Raw genomic sequence first — 15,303 nt, 5'->3', positions numbered from 1 at the left:
TATTTAAAATATTTATATCCCGCCCTATATCACTAAGATCTCAGGGTGGCGTACAGATAAAAGCATACAGTATAAAACAATAAATATACACAGTTAAAAACAAATTAAACCATCATCCAAGTTAAAACAATATATTATTTAAAAGCAATAGATGCAGTTAAAACAGTTAAAACAATGTGCCAGTGAGTTTAACCATCAAAGGCTTTGTTTAAAAAGCCACGTTTTAATTTGGCATCGAAATGCAATCAATGTTGGCTCCAGTCAGGCCTCCAAGGGGAGGGCATTCCACAGTCGGGGTGCCACCACAGAGAAAGTCCTCTCCCTTGTCCCATCATAGCGTATATGTTGCATTGATGGGATGTGGAGAAGGGCTCCTCCAACAGATCTAAAGTCTCGGGCAGGCATATATAAGGAGAGGCGCTCTCTCAAGTATCGAGGTCCCAAGCTGTTTAAGGCTTTAACTGTCATTACCAGCACCTTGAATTCCGACCGGAAGCGTATAGGGAAAGGAAAGAATAAAAGCTCCCTTTTTGCAACTTCAGAAATGCAGTTTTGGGTATGCAGAAATGTTCCCGGTGGGGGTGGGGGGTAGGAATGGATTGGAACAGAGGCAATGGCTGAATAGGGGGAAATGGCGTGATAGGGAGGGGTGAATAGCTCAATTTTCCTTGAGGAAGCAAAAATCCCCAATGATCCTGGACAGGGTCTGAAGGCTCCCCATGAGAGCACCCCACACCTCCAATTTCACCCCATTCCAGTAAACTGACACTCTGTTATTGCTTCCTACTACATTTACTCCAAACACCAGAGAAGCTAAATAATGCAATGTCAGAGAAGCGAGCAACGCAGCAATAAGGAAGTGCATAACGAATGATGACTCTAGATGTTACAGGATAGGAAAAGCAGTGATCTGGGGGAAAGGGCAGAGGCATGCCCAGGATTTAATGGGGAGGAATGCAGACACGTTGCAGAGCATGCGCACGGGAGCCACTCGAGCTGAGAAGAACACCGTAAAACGACTCAGCAATACTGAGACTTTTCAAGGTAGGAGTGGTTGGTTGGGTAGACACATTGTCCATGATGCCATGTGTTGCAAAGGATCTGACAAAGCACCCAGGCCACAGGACATCCCGTACAAAGATCCCCCCCCCAAAAAAACTGGCTGCTGATTTGCCAAATGAGTTGGTTCCTATTCAATTATTTCACTATCCAACTATCTATCTCATTGCGCTGTTAAAAGGTCAAGTTCCATCTTGTTTTACCTGCAGGGGAATGAAGAAGGTTTTTTTTTCTTCCCCCCAATAGGGTGGGGCAAGGCAGAGCAGCACATCCACACTGTTACAGCGTCAGCTGCAACATTTTATTTTATTTTTTACAGAGGAAATGCAGTGAAGGTGTCGGGAATTATGAAGATTTCTCTTAGCCTCAGATAAAATAGGAGTCAGAGGATTCATTCCTGATTAGTTCCTCTTTTTTAAAATTTTCTTTAGAGCAATCCTGTAGGGATGGCAGATCTGGATTCCCTTATGGGGCCACACTGCCTCTGGGATCAAAGGTCTGACCCCCTGCCTCTCTTGATTAACACATTCCTCTCTTATCACGTTCCTTTGTTCCTTTCTTATCACGCAGGAACAAACCTCGTTTACCCCTAGCAAATGTCCTGTTTACTCCTGGCCTCACACGGGAGCAAGGTGATAATTGAAAGGCTCCACATAGGAGGGCTGGGGGGAGAGAAAAGGGTGGAGGAAAGGGTGGAGAAAAGATCTCTATAACCACACTGCATGTACAATAAATCAGACTCAGATTCTACCCTCACAGATCGGTGTACGAGTCTCCTTCACAATCCATTAAAGGGAAGAAGACTAAGCCCGTTTGAAACTCCCAGTTGTTCACTCCAGCAGGTAAGGCATTGTTAGTAATGCCAGATTTGCTGTGTGTGTGTGTGTGTGTGTGTGTGTGTGTGTGTGTGTGTGTATTAGAGAGAGACAGAGGGCATCTTTAGACAATGCCTTATCCTGGGGATCACCTCAGGATCATCCCTGTGCATCCACTTGACACACAGGGGATCCCAGGGACAGGAAGGGATGATTCCTCCATTTCCCTGGGATTTTAGCCCAATTTCTCCTGTGGTTTCAGGATCGTCCAGAGACTGCAGGAGGTGTGGGCAGCTGTCCCGGAGAGAGAGGGATGGAGGGAGGCAGGGAGGGAGAAGTGGCTGTTTCTTGCAAAACAATAAGACAAAACGAGGTTAAGCCTGGTTAGTAAGGGTGTGCACGGACCCCCCACTCTGCTTCTCTTCCAGATCAGTGATTTGCAAATCGGGCCGCTTCGCTCTACCCCTGCTCCGCCTATGTCCGCTCCGCTCCGCTGCGGAGCTCCGGATCCGGATTGGAGCTCCGTTTTCCCCCCCCATAGGCTTGCATTGAAAGCTAAAAAAGTATACAACTTTTTTTCTGTTAAAGTTAGAAACCTCAAGTTTGGCACCATGACACCTCATGGAGGTATACACAAGCACACCAAGTTTCAAGCCAAGCCCATCATCCCCTGATTTTTGGGAAAATTTTGAAAATCGGGCACCCCATTCACACTCCTTTCGATAGCTCCGTCAATTTGCATGTTAGAAACCTCAAACTCGGCACCATGATAGCTTATCCAGGGATACACATGCATGCCAAGACTCAAGGCAATCCCATCATCCCCTGATTTTTGGCGGGGCTCTAACCTCTAACGCACCACCCATAACCCCAATTCACACCCCTTTCGATAGCTCCATCAATTTTCACATTAGAAATCTCAAAATCGCTACCATGATAGCTTATCCATGTGTCCACAAGGACACCAAGTTTCAAGCCAATCCTATCATCCCCTGATTTTTGGGGAAGTTTTGAAAATCGGGCACCCCATTCACACCCCTTTCGATAGCTCTGTCAATTTGCACGTTAGAAATCTCAAACTCAGCACCATGATAGCTTATCCAGGGATACACATGCACGCCAAGGCTCAAGGCAATCCCATCATCCCCTGATTTTTGGCGGGGCTTAAACCTTTTAACTCACCCCAAATCAAGTCCCATTTTACAACTATGTCAATTTGCATGTCAGAAACCTCACCTTCGGTCCCGTGACAGCTTACCCATGTGTCCACATGGACGCCAAGTTTCAAGCCAATCCCATCATCCCCTGATTTTTGGCGGGGCTCTAACCTTTTAACTCACCCCAAATCAAGTCCCATGCTACAACTATGTCAATTTGCACATCAGAAACCTCAGCTTCGGTCCCATAAGAGCTTATCCATGTGTCCACATGGACACCAAGTTTCAAGCCAATCCCATCATCCCCTGATTTTTGGAGAATTTATGAAAGTCGGACACCCCAGTATCTCAGGGATTTAAAGCTGCAGACAGCTCAATGGGCCCATTTCAAAGGAAATCCCAACATGCCATGAATTGGGGAGTAGAGATAAACCTAAATATTAATCTTCTTCCACACTTGAAAAATTGATTTGGAACTTGAGCACAGGAAGGACTTCTCCCCTGAGTCAAAGCAAGACATACAAAAACCATCCCTGTGAGGTGGGCAGGGGAGGAGGGAGGGAAGGCAGGCAGGCAGCAGACATTTCTGAGGGCACAAGGAAGTGAGCCAAGGATAGTTTCAAAGCCAGTAATGCATATAAAATATAATAAATAAATAAATAAATAAATAAATAAAAGAGGGGTGGAATTAAAAGCAGCAGTGTTGCTGAATAAACAACAAGACGAATTTTTTTAAAAAGGCTATATCTGTCTTTTACCAGTAAGAGGGGAGTGGACGTGCCCAAGGGGAGGGGGAATCATCTGCCAATTTGACTGATCCTGTCTAGGTACCAGTCTTTAAGAAGCAAACGCTCACTTCAACTCATGATAGGCATTCTCTCCAGTGATTTACCTTTGGAGGACTCTGATGATCCTCCAAGATCAGGAGAGTGCACAGGGCACATCCACATGCCTTAGGGGAGCTCATCCCCTTGCACCACATCTATTCAGTTGTTCCCCAAAGTTAGGGTGGGGAGCAGTGCTGTGTTTTCTATCTCTTATTATTGGCTTAGTATATGATTTCAGGTTGTGTTTGTGCATTTGATGGGGCTACTGTTTTAAAAAAACACTGGGAAAAGTCCGTTCAGACTAAGAAAGAGAAGTTCCCAGAATCCCAAGTTACCCATTTTGCCTATCACCTCCTCCAACTTTGGAATCATGTGATCATGACCGGGAGTTGACTCTGCCCCTCAGCCCTTCGAAAAAGGTACATTTTCCCGCTGTTTTACCTGATTTTTCCAAAAATTCTAGCAAGCGAACCGCAGCACGCTGAGAGTAGGCTCAAAATGACCCCCAGCCACGACTCTCTAAGCATAAGAAGTTTCAGAAAGATAGCTAAAAAACAACAACACAGTTATCCCCTATTATTTTCCGCAATGCAATCCTATGGGCGAAATGTTTCAAAATGGCGATCAGATCGGTCCGCGAAAAGAGAAGCGCTCTGCGTATGGGCGCTTCTCTTCGCTGTGCTTCTACAGGTCCCCGGTCCGCTTCTACTCCGCCTCTGGGCAAGGCGGAGCAGGCCAATTTGCTTCTGATTCTCCACTTCTAATCGGAGCGGAGCACATCCCTACTGGTTAGGAATTGCTTCTCTTAATTCAATCAAAGTCAAACAAGTGTACAGGACACTCAGATGGGTTGTAAAACATGGACTGCAGGAGAGGGGTATGTGTGTTTGTGTGTGTGTATAAAGAGAGGAGACCCTAAGCCAGGGATTTTCCATGTCTTATCAGTAATAGCACCGTAAAATGTTGAGATGTGAAAGTTTCCAACCAGAGTCGATCAGAACCTTACAGGGTTCACTGAAAAGGGAGCCGGATGATGGATACCTGCACGTTGTGGGTATTCATTACTTCGGGGTAGAAGTGGAGTGGGGAGAGGGTATTGGGGGGATAACCGGGTGAGTAAAGATGACCTCTGAACCTTTATCTAGTTTTTGGGGAAAGGGGCAGGCCTAGTTTGTCATGCAAGCTCAGGGAGTTCCCATTAGCTAAAATCTCCTCTTTCCCGCAACTCTTAAATCTACGTGGCAACTGTCTTCTTTTGCCCCTGGCGACACTGGCTGCAGAACCAGCAGCGGAACGGCGCAGGACAGCAAAAGGAGCACAGAAGATCCGATAGGTTTTAGGAGAGGGATCTGTTACATCACTATTTGAGAAACAGTGGTTTAAAAATTAATCTGAACTTGAATGCCGAAATGGGAGGGATGGGTTTGCAGAGAGAAACAAGAAAAATAAAAGCCAAATCAACGGTCGTAAATTGTTTGCCCATGACGAAATATCCAGTGTTTAGGAACATCAGGACAAGCCACGGATTAAAACAAACATATAATCAGACACACACACCCAACTTGATTCACCTTTATTTTGAATTCCAGCATTTCCACATCTTATAATCAAGTGGAAAGCCAAATTAGGCGAACCAAGAAATGTGTATTGAAATTAGCGATCTGCCCCCCCCCCCCAAAGTCTCCCACATATTTTCAACCCTTCTCATTCTGTCTGATAGAGAAGAAATTGCTTTCGAAAAGAAATTCAAAGAAGAAGAAAATTTTGGAGGAATTCTCATAGGTTGGTTGCTGGATTCTTCCGCTGACCTTACCGGCAGCCTTTCTGTATAATCACCTTTCTGGCAGCCGGCAGCCTTTTTAGTTTCCATGCCTCAGTTGAAGAGCAGGGAAAGACTTCATGAGATAACTCCTCTCATAGGGCTTTTTGAGCATCATCACACAGGGGGAAATCACATTTGCTTAACGTTGCTTCTCAGCCTGCATGTTTGTCCCTCATTACTTCCTCTTCCGAAAGAGGAAGTAAACAACCTGCACATAGCCCATTCAGTGGGCCATTTTGATCCCGTTGCTTCTCCTGCACACAGCAGGAGATAGTGGCAACTTCTGTCTTTAAAATAAGTCAGACTTACTGTGGTGGGTGGGTGGTTTTGTCATGGGAAGAAGGCTAGAAGGGGTGGCAGGGGCGTGGGAGGCAGACAATGTCATGAGACGGACCTTCGAAAATCTGTGAGTGCCTAGCAATGAGTGTGCAATAAAACACTCGTCTGATGGAGCCCTTTCAGATCAGGAAGTCCAGGTAGCCTTTTAAAAACTTCCCAGTATTTAAAACCCAAACTTGAGAATTTGTTTGTGAGTAAAACTGTAACAGAAGCACTCACTTACACACAGATATCTGGTGATTGACATCATTTTGTGAATGGGCTCTTGAGAGCTGGTGTAGCGTCGTGCAATGGCTAAGCAACTGTGCTATGAATCAGGAAGTGACTAGTTTGAATCTTGCCTCCAGCATGAACTCACTGTGGCCTTATCTAGATTAGGCCTATTTATTTATTTATTTATTACATTGATATACCGCCCCATAGCCGAAGCTCTCTGGGCAGTTTACAAAAGTTAAAAACAGTCAACATTAAAAAAGTATATAAAATTTAAAACCATCAAAACCATAAGAACAACAGTATAGGGTGACCCTATAAAAAGGAAGACAGGGCTCCTGTATCTTTTAACGGTTGTATTGAAAAGGGAATTTCAGCAGGTGTCATTTGTATATATGAGGACCTGGTGAAATTCCCTCTTCATCACAACAGTTAAAGCTGCAGGTGCCCTGCCCTCTGTTAAAACTGGTCACTCTAGTATAGCTCCTGCACCTTTAACTGTTGTGATGAAGAGGAAATCTCACCAGGTTCTCCATATATACAAATGACACCTGCTGAAATTCCCTTTTCTATGCAACTGTTAAAAGATACAGGAGCCGTGTCCTCCTTTTCATATGGTCACCCTAGCCTCATGCCCTCAGTGCGTTTCACGCATACCACTACCGGTATTCCCCACGCTACAGTGCAGGTTGGCGAGTTGTCCGAATGTGGCATGGCGGGATTATGTTTATCCCAACCTCACAACCTCTACTGCATGTTGTGGGTTATAGGCTGGGTACTATGAGTCAATCCCTTGCTGCACCCTGCACCAGGTTCAGATGATATGCTAACCGCCACTGCAGTGTGGGGGATACTGGAAATGTAGGTTGTGCATGCAACACATATACAGAGGTAAAGAGAGAAGCCACAATGTGATCATCTGAAACTAGATGCTACCGGAGATCAAAACTGGGACCTTCTTCATGCACAACAGGTGTTCTATCGCTGAGCTACAAATGCTCCCAGATAAAGGTGACAACTAAATATGTATGTGAAACACTTTGACTGCTTGCAAAGTGCTACACAAATGTTAAATGTTATTACTGTCATAATCACTTCCAGCAGCTGTGAAACAGCGTAGAGATACACTGGCATAACTGAAGTATTCCTTTCACCCTCTCATTTTCTGCAGGGGAGAACGTACCATCATGAATATTAGGGATTATTTTGCAAGAATTTCTTACGACGGTCCCCAGGACAAATTGGACTTTGACACTTTAAAAGCAGTCTTTCTGCGTCACATCCGATCTGTGCCATTTGAAAATCTCAGCATCCATTGTGGCGAAAGCATCGTGATGGAATTAGAGGCTACCTATGACAAAATTGTAAAGCGGAATCGCGGAGGATGGTGTATGGAGAATAACCAGCTTTTATGTTGGGCTTTACAGACAATGGGCTATGAGGTCAGCTTTTTAGGAGCCTTTGTTTACTTCCCTCATTTAAAAGCATACGATAAACTCCTAAACCACCTCATGCTAAAAGTGGTCATTGGAGGCAAAGCCTACATTGTGGATGGCGGCTTTGGTATCGAGTACCAAATGTGGCAGCCAATGGAATTGGTTTCTGGGAAAGACCAGCCTCAGATGCCCGGCACCTTTCGCTTCACAGAAGACAAAGGTGTATGGTACTTTGACAAAGTAAGGCATAAGCAATGCAGGATGGATCCTGACAACCGCTCACCCTACTTTGATATTCCAGAAGACATGAACTGCAAGAAAGTTTACTCATTTACCCTGCAACCACGGACAATAGATGAGTTCCAGCCTGCGAACACGCTTCTCCAAACATCTCCTGAATCTCTGTTTGTAAAGAAGTCCATTTGTAGCCTTCAGACTACCAGCGGGTTTCGGGTTTTGATTGGGTGGACATTAACTGAAACCCAATATAATTACAAGGACAACATGGATTTGGTAGAAAAAACCACCCTTCCTGATGAAGACGTGGAAAGAACACTGCAGGAACTATTCAACATTCGATTAGATAAGAAACTGGTCCCCATTAACATCAATTTAGTAGAATAGTAGAGTTGGAAGGGGCCTAAATGCCATCGAGTCCAACCCCTTGCTCAATGCAGGAATCCACCCTAAAGCATCCCTGACAGATGGTTGTCCAGCTGCCTCTTGAAGGCCTCTAGTGTGGGAGAGCCCTCAACTTCCCTAGGGAAGCTAACAGATTTCAACTAAAACAAAATATCAAAGCCAATTTGGAGGGTGCTGCATGGGGAAAATATCTAGGGCAGCGATAGGCAAGGTTTTCAGGCCTGCAAGCGCACTTGACCTTTTTTGTCTAGACTCAAGGGTCCATTTGTCCTGTGACCATTTGGGATTTGTTTTAGGGATTCTCCCTTTCTCTCCCCAACCCCCTGTTTGTCGAGATGTCAGGAGTCCAGCTACCGAAATGTTGGTAGCCATGTTATTACCACCAAACTATCTTTTATTACTATACTATAATTAGTACTTATTATTACTATTATTATTGTCACAATAACTTTTATTATTACTATTAATCAGATTGGTCCAAAACGACCTTCTTCCTGACATTTGAGAGGTGCTAACTAGAGCACAACTAGGCACCATTTAAAGATGCATTCCTTCACCCAGGCCTTCCCTGAGTGAGCACGCTGCACAGGAGGAAGTTAAAGGAGACATTAGATCATATTTTAGCATGTTTTAGTTTAGCTTTTGAAATGCAAGCAGAGCGCAGGACGGTGCTGCAGAGGAGTTGTATTATTCAACCAGCAATGCTAATAGTCAAATTATCCCATTTTATTGCAATATTCTTAGTGCCCACTTTGTTATTCATGTTCCTTCTTGTTAATCTCAAATTTGTGTTACATTTCCTCTCACTGCTAATAACACAGCCACATTCTTCTTGTTAAATAAAACATCGGATATATTTCAGTTAAATTCTGAGTGTGTGGCGATGTTTGTCCATTTGGGTTTGGCTTGTTTACCTGCTGGGGTGTCACAAAATCTAGTTTCTGAAACTAAACAGGAACAAATGAACAATAACTGCCCCCTTCCCTTGTTCGTTCCCATCAACCTAGATCAACAGCAACACTGCAGGCGATGAAATTTCAAGTCCCAGTTGGCGTTGCATGAATCCCATGAGATCTCCTTCCTTTTGAGATAGGATAAACGGTCCTGTGAGGGAATAGCACACTGGAAGGGGTATTCCTAAAATTGGACAAGTGCATTTAGATTGTGTGATGGCTATGAGCTTTATCTTCACATAAGCGAAGCCATGTTGATACTGGAGTTGAACTGTTCATTAAAAAAATCTTGTACGGGTGCAGAAATAACATGCATGCGGTTACTCGTGAGGAGCTGGGACAAACCGGGCCGGCTGGCCACACATCCCGAGACCGTGGGAAACACCGGGATTAAAGGGTGAGGCGATATCCCGGGGAAAGGGGGGGATCATCCCTCCCTACTCCCGGGATCCCCTGTGTATCATGTGGACGCACAGGGATGATCCCGGGACAATCCCCGGGGTATCGCCCCATCTAGACATACCCTCTGCCATATGGATGAGGCAGGTCACAGGGAGGCAAGACACATGTTTAGCATGGAGAAGGTTCATAGCCAGTGAAATTGGATCAGGTAGATAGTGATGTAGAAAACCTTTGCCTGAAACCCAGGAGAGGTCTTTGCGGTCAAAGTAGACAACCCTGAGCTAAATGGCCAAATAATGGCATAAACCAGCTTTCTGTATTACCCAGAGCTTGCTCATCCACTGGAAAAGAAGGACCTAAACCACATGTCATAGGAATGAGTTTGTCCTTTGAAATGAATGCAGACACTTTATCATGCAAGAAATCAAGCAGGAGAGCTCCAGGTCTGTTGGGATTTCAGCAAATGGCCTTCTCTATCTTCTATGGGTTCTGTCATAACATCTCTTTCAGTTACATTACTACATTTGTGAGATGCCAAAATTGAAGGTATTTCACATTATGGGTTGCTTCTAGCAGTGTCATTTCGCTTGTGCAAAGCTTCTGCCTCTTTCTACTGCTAATGCAAAGCTTCTATGCACTCCAGGTGAGTATCTATTTCAGATAGAAGCAACAGGCTTAATGTAAAATTTGTTTTTTCTTCTCATACCAACCAAGAGCAATCAATTTTGTCTCACTTTAGTCATGCAAGAAATAAGACCACCTCTTGAAAATGTATTTATTTATTACTTTTATATACCACCCCATAGCCGAAGCTCTCTGGGCGGTTTACAAAAAAATTAAGAGCCAAAGTTCATTCAGTTCATGGCTCAGTGGAACTGGAAAATGTGCCAGAATTTCCGATGTACTTTGTCCCTTCTGACCTTTTGAGATACAGTCCCAAAGAAGACAATAACAACAGCCACAAAAAAAGGAGAACTGAAGAATGAGAAGGGTTGCAGGTTTGAAGCTGCAGGATTTCAGGTCATCTCCTTATTCATGTTGCAATAGCGTGTTGTTTGTGGCCCAAAGACAGAGGGGAAGTTCTTAGGAGCAACCGTTAAACATCTCAACAGGTAAGCTTCTTCTTCTTTCAAAAACACTTTTAAAAACAACAACCTTTAATTAGTGTGCACACCTACATTTTGCAGGACAGTAGAACGTTTGGCATTATAAATGGAGAGGAGAGGAGAGGGGAGGGGAGAGGAGAGGAAGGAAGGAAGGAAGGAAGGAAGGAAAAATTCTTCCTAACCGGACAACTCCAGGAGAAAGATAGGGATGCACTCTACGAAACAAGGGAGGTTCCTATAGGTGTGATCAAATTAATCACTGTAGATCTTGCACATGTTATCTCATTTATTCAGATCATTTGAAGGATATGAAACATGTAAACAAATTACTCAGACAGAAGCCATGCGTGATAATGCACGGGGAGACATGATAGCACTCTTCAAATACTTAAAAGGTTGTCACACACAGGAGGGCCAGGATCTCTTCTCGATCCTCCCAGAGTGCAGGACATGGAATAACGGGCTCAAGTTAAAGGAAGCCAGATTCCAGCTGGACATCAGGAAAAACTTCCTGACTGTTAGAGCAGTACAACAATGGAATCAGTTACCTAGGGAGGTTGTGGGCTCTCCCACACTAGAGGCCTTCAAGAGGCAGCTGGACAACCACCTGTCAGGGATGCTTAGGTTGGATTCCTGCATTGAGCAGGGGATTGGACTCGATGGCCTTGTAGGCCCCTTCCAACTCTGCTATTCTATGATTCTATGATCTCAAGTAGGGATAGGGGAGGATTTAATTTCAGCTCCATTTTTGCTAAGAATCTTCCAAAATCCGCAAATTTATATTCAAGATATAAAGAATTTGAGATTTATTTATTTTTTATAAAAAGGGGGAACCCTAAACTGAGAGATTCACACATCCAGATCCAGGTCTGTAAGTGCTTGCAGGTGGTTAGAACTAGCAGAAAGGGATTTCTATGGGAGGGCAAACATTTATTTATTTATTTATTTATTTATTTATTTATTTATTACATTTTTATACCGCCCAATAGCCGAAGCTCTCTGGGCGGTTCACAAAAACATTCTCATCGAAACTCATCTTTTCCGATTGCTGCAGCTTTCAAGAACAATTTCCTTTTGCTTACAAGTGAAATTTGAGCAGCATTTCCCGCCCCTTTTTTTTTTAACATGCCTTGATTAAAATATGGTAGATTCACTGCCATGGAGCTGAGAACACGGGTCGAAACCAGTCTGCAATCTTCCAGTAGTAAGCCTAGATGCCTTGTCAAAACTATCTGAAAACAGCCTAGGAAGCTGTGTTAGACTGAGTCTGACCATTGATAGACCTCGTCCAGTATTTGTCTACTGTGGCTGGTGATGGTTTTCTTGAGGTCTAATCTTTTTATTATTTCCAAACACCAATAAATAAAAGACATTACAAAGCAAACAAAAAACAAAAAACAAAAGCAAACAAAAACAACAACACAAAAATAAAATGTTCTTCCAATATTCTCCGCTGCAAAAATATATAGCAATGTTGTTATTATTATTTTTCTTACTCTATCACTGTCAAATCCAAATCTCTAATTTCTCTCTCAACATTTCCTACATTATTGGTTGAATCCACAGATAGACAAGTCGCCCTTTTCTTATCCCTTCATAAAATTTACAAAAGGTGCCCATTCAGTCATAAATCTTAAAGTCGATTTTTCTCTCATTATTGCCATGAGTTTTGCCATCTGCGCTACCAAAAAACATCTTCAGTAGCCATTCCTCTATTGTGGGCACTATTTTGCTCTTCCATCTTTGTGTATATGCTGGTGGTGGTTTTCCAAGACCTCAGCTGGAGGCAGTTCTCATAGGAAATTGCCTTATACTGAGTTAGAGCATTAGTCCATCTAGGTTAATGTCTACATTTACTCATTGTAGCACTCTATGATTTCATACTGTTTACCAACCCTATCTAGAATTGCCTCGGAATGAACTAGGGAACTTGCAAGCAAAACATTTGCTCTACCATTGGGTTACGGCCTTGACTTCCAAGCCCTGTTACATGAGATCCTGTAACTGGAGGTGGCAGGGATGGGGCGTCCTGTGTGCAATCATGTGCTCTGGTGAGAGGAGGTGTGGCCAGTGGTCTTAATGTCAAGGGAAACAACTCCCACAAAACCAACCAATCCACAATGCTCAACACTTGCATGGCAGCTTGCAAGTGCAGTACGGCTGTATTGTAAGTGGAGAGCGTTTGTGAATTCAGAAGCTACAAATAGGTCCTGTGTTCATGCTTCAACTGTGCAATTTCTTTGAATTATCACTCTTAAAAACATTCAGAGAGAGAGAGAGAGAGAGACCACCGTGAATGCTGGCAGGAAGCCGCGAGAAGCCTTTCACATTGCCATAATTTTTAACAAGTTCCTTTCAATGTCTGCCTTCCAGGAAACATGAACGTTGAAGAATATTTCACGAGAACTGGCTACAGAGGCTCTCTTGAAAAGCTCGATTTAGAAACCTTAACTGCAATCTTCCAGCACCACATAAGAGCTGTGCCTTTTGAGAATCTCAGCATCCATTGCGGGGAAACCATTACGTTAGCCTTAGATCAGGTTTACGACAAAATTGTGAAGAAAAAGCGCGGAGGTTGGTGTATGGAGAACAACCAACTTTTGTCTTGGGTACTGAAAAGCCTGGGATACAACACAACTATTCTGGGAGCCTATGTTTACAACCCAAAGCTAAACATATATGCTTCTAACATAACCCATCTCATAGTTAAGGTGGTGATTGATGGCATAGCCTACATAGTTGATGCTGGCTTTGGGGTCTCCTACCAAATGTGGCAACCCATGGAGCTGGTCTCTGGCAAAGACCAGCCTCAGACTCCTGGGATCTTTCGCTTCACAGAAGACAATGGCATTTGGTACTATGAGAAAATTAGACGGAAACAATACATTGCCAACCAGAACTTCTCCAACTCAGATCTCTTAGAGAAGAGGGAGCGGAGGAACATCTATTTCTTCAGCCTTGAGCCACGGACAGTTGAAGACTTTCAAGTCCAATGTTCGTACCTCCAGACATCCCCGGATTCACTGTTTACGAAGAAATCTATCTGCACCCTTCAGACTATTGATGGGTTTCAAGCTTTGATAGGGTGGACACTCTCTGAGACGAAATATAACTACAAGGAGAACATGGATCTGGTGGAATTCAGAACACTGGATGACGACGAGGTGGAGAAAACACTGCGAGAGAAATTTGGTATAACTTTGGAGAGCAAGCTAGTCCCTATCAACGTCAAAGGAATATATACCATCTAGAGTGACAGATAAAACACCACACAACGTTATAACATCCATGCATCCATCACCATTGGCTTAATCCAGCATTTAGTGAATTACAGTAAAATTAAAACCTGTGCCCAAACTGTAAGTAGTCCATAACGTGCAGCATAGAGATAATTGTATAGTGGAGGTAGGTGACACTGATAACCGATGAGTGCATGGAAATTTCTTTAAATGTCTTGGATGATGAATTGCTAATGGATTTAAGAACTTGAAAATAGAGGGATCTGTTCTACGTTTTATAAATTCACAGATAACTGAATTCGGAGCAGGGCTTTTTCTGATATCTGCTCAGGACTCATCTATACATGGGACTTCTCATTTCTTGTAACAGAGGAAACATCCCCTTTTTTGTTGGACTTCACAAATGGGTTTCCTGCAGACTCACAGGTGGGCCATATCAGAGCTCTGGAAAGAGTCTTCCACCAACTTACTTTGGCCAATAGCTCTGGTATTTTGTGGGGTGATGGTGGTGGCAGAAGGGTTTGCCTTCCCCATTGGATCATCTAGCCCTCTATTGTCAACACTGTTATATGGACTATTATCCATTATCAACTTAAAAAAATGGGAAAACTGACCCTATGAGAAATTACTGGATTGGTCTGATAAGCTGTATTACCTTAAGGAATTTTGGAATTAATACACATGCTAGCTCATATTACAAGTTATCATGGTCTAAAATGTTAGCAATGATCCATGCTTACATGCCACCCTCCTTTGATCCTAGAGTCAAATCCTACAATCTTCTTTTTAACTAGGTATTGTGAAGGGGGTTCCTTTCATTAATGTCTCATACTCAGCTCAGAGTTGTGGGTGTGCACGCATTTGGCAAACACATTTAATAAAGTGAGCAAGGAATGAAAATCCTTTGTAAAGCCTTAATCTGGAAAATATGGATTTTAATAATTTTAATTACATGAGTCAATATTTACAGAGGCTTCCTTTTTCAATCTCCATTTATTTCTCTTCATACAGTATATACATTTGTAAGATTGGGAAAGTTATACTTAAGTCACTACCTGTAATGAAGTAACACAGTGTGTGTGTGTGTGTGTGTGTGTGTGTGTTTCACTGAGCAGTTATTAAAGGCATTGCTTAATATTCCTGAAACCTATCAGAAAATTGTCCTCATTCTGCTTCATATACTTGTGCTACTTTAGATGCTGCTAGCTACACAGCAAGCTTTTATTGCAGAAACAAGCTCCTAGTCATTATGAAGTGTGCATCTTTTTGAGGTCCACCCACTGAAGCCCCAAA

At 43.3% G+C, this 15,303-nt stretch overlaps 2 protein-coding genes across 2 annotated transcripts; both read left to right on the top strand.

The window, feature by feature from the left end:
* Positions 1-957: 957 nt before the first annotated feature.
* LOC134408655 (arylamine N-acetyltransferase, pineal gland isozyme NAT-10-like) lies at positions 958-9,155 on the top strand. The gene is made up of 3 exons (XM_063141014.1): positions 958-1,044; positions 1,819-1,901; positions 7,404-9,155. Exon 3 carries the CDS (start codon positions 7,420-7,422, stop codon positions 8,290-8,292), a length of 873 nt encoding a protein of 290 aa, XP_062997084.1. The 5' UTR covers positions 958-1,044; positions 1,819-1,901; positions 7,404-7,419; the 3' UTR covers positions 8,293-9,155.
* Positions 9,156-10,602: 1,447 nt separating this feature from the next.
* Positions 10,603-15,094, top strand: LOC134408588 (arylamine N-acetyltransferase, pineal gland isozyme NAT-10-like). Its single transcript, XM_063140925.1, has 2 exons — positions 10,603-10,777; positions 13,145-15,094. The coding sequence occupies exon 2, from the start codon at positions 13,150-13,152 to the stop codon at positions 14,020-14,022; it is 873 nt and encodes a 290-aa protein (XP_062996995.1). The 5' UTR covers positions 10,603-10,777; positions 13,145-13,149; the 3' UTR covers positions 14,023-15,094.
* The last annotated feature ends 209 nt before the right edge of the window (positions 15,095-15,303 follow it).

The sequence above is a fragment of the Elgaria multicarinata genome, chromosome 14 (assembly GCF_023053635.1).
Source record: "Elgaria multicarinata webbii isolate HBS135686 ecotype San Diego chromosome 14, rElgMul1.1.pri, whole genome shotgun sequence".
NCBI classification, from domain to species: domain Eukaryota; kingdom Metazoa; phylum Chordata; class Lepidosauria; order Squamata; family Anguidae; genus Elgaria; species Elgaria multicarinata.
The sequence above is the reverse complement of the archived record's forward strand: the minus strand, read 5'-3'. Positions and strand labels throughout refer to the sequence as shown.

What these genes read in the sequence shown, in the direction of transcription:
- LOC134408655 (XM_063141014.1), top strand. Translation starts at nt 7,420, where the DNA reads ATGAATATTAGGGATTATTTTGCAAGAATTTCTTACGACGGTCCCCAG.
- LOC134408588 (XM_063140925.1), top strand. Translation starts at nt 13,150, where the DNA reads ATGAACGTTGAAGAATATTTCACGAGAACTGGCTACAGAGGCTCTCTT.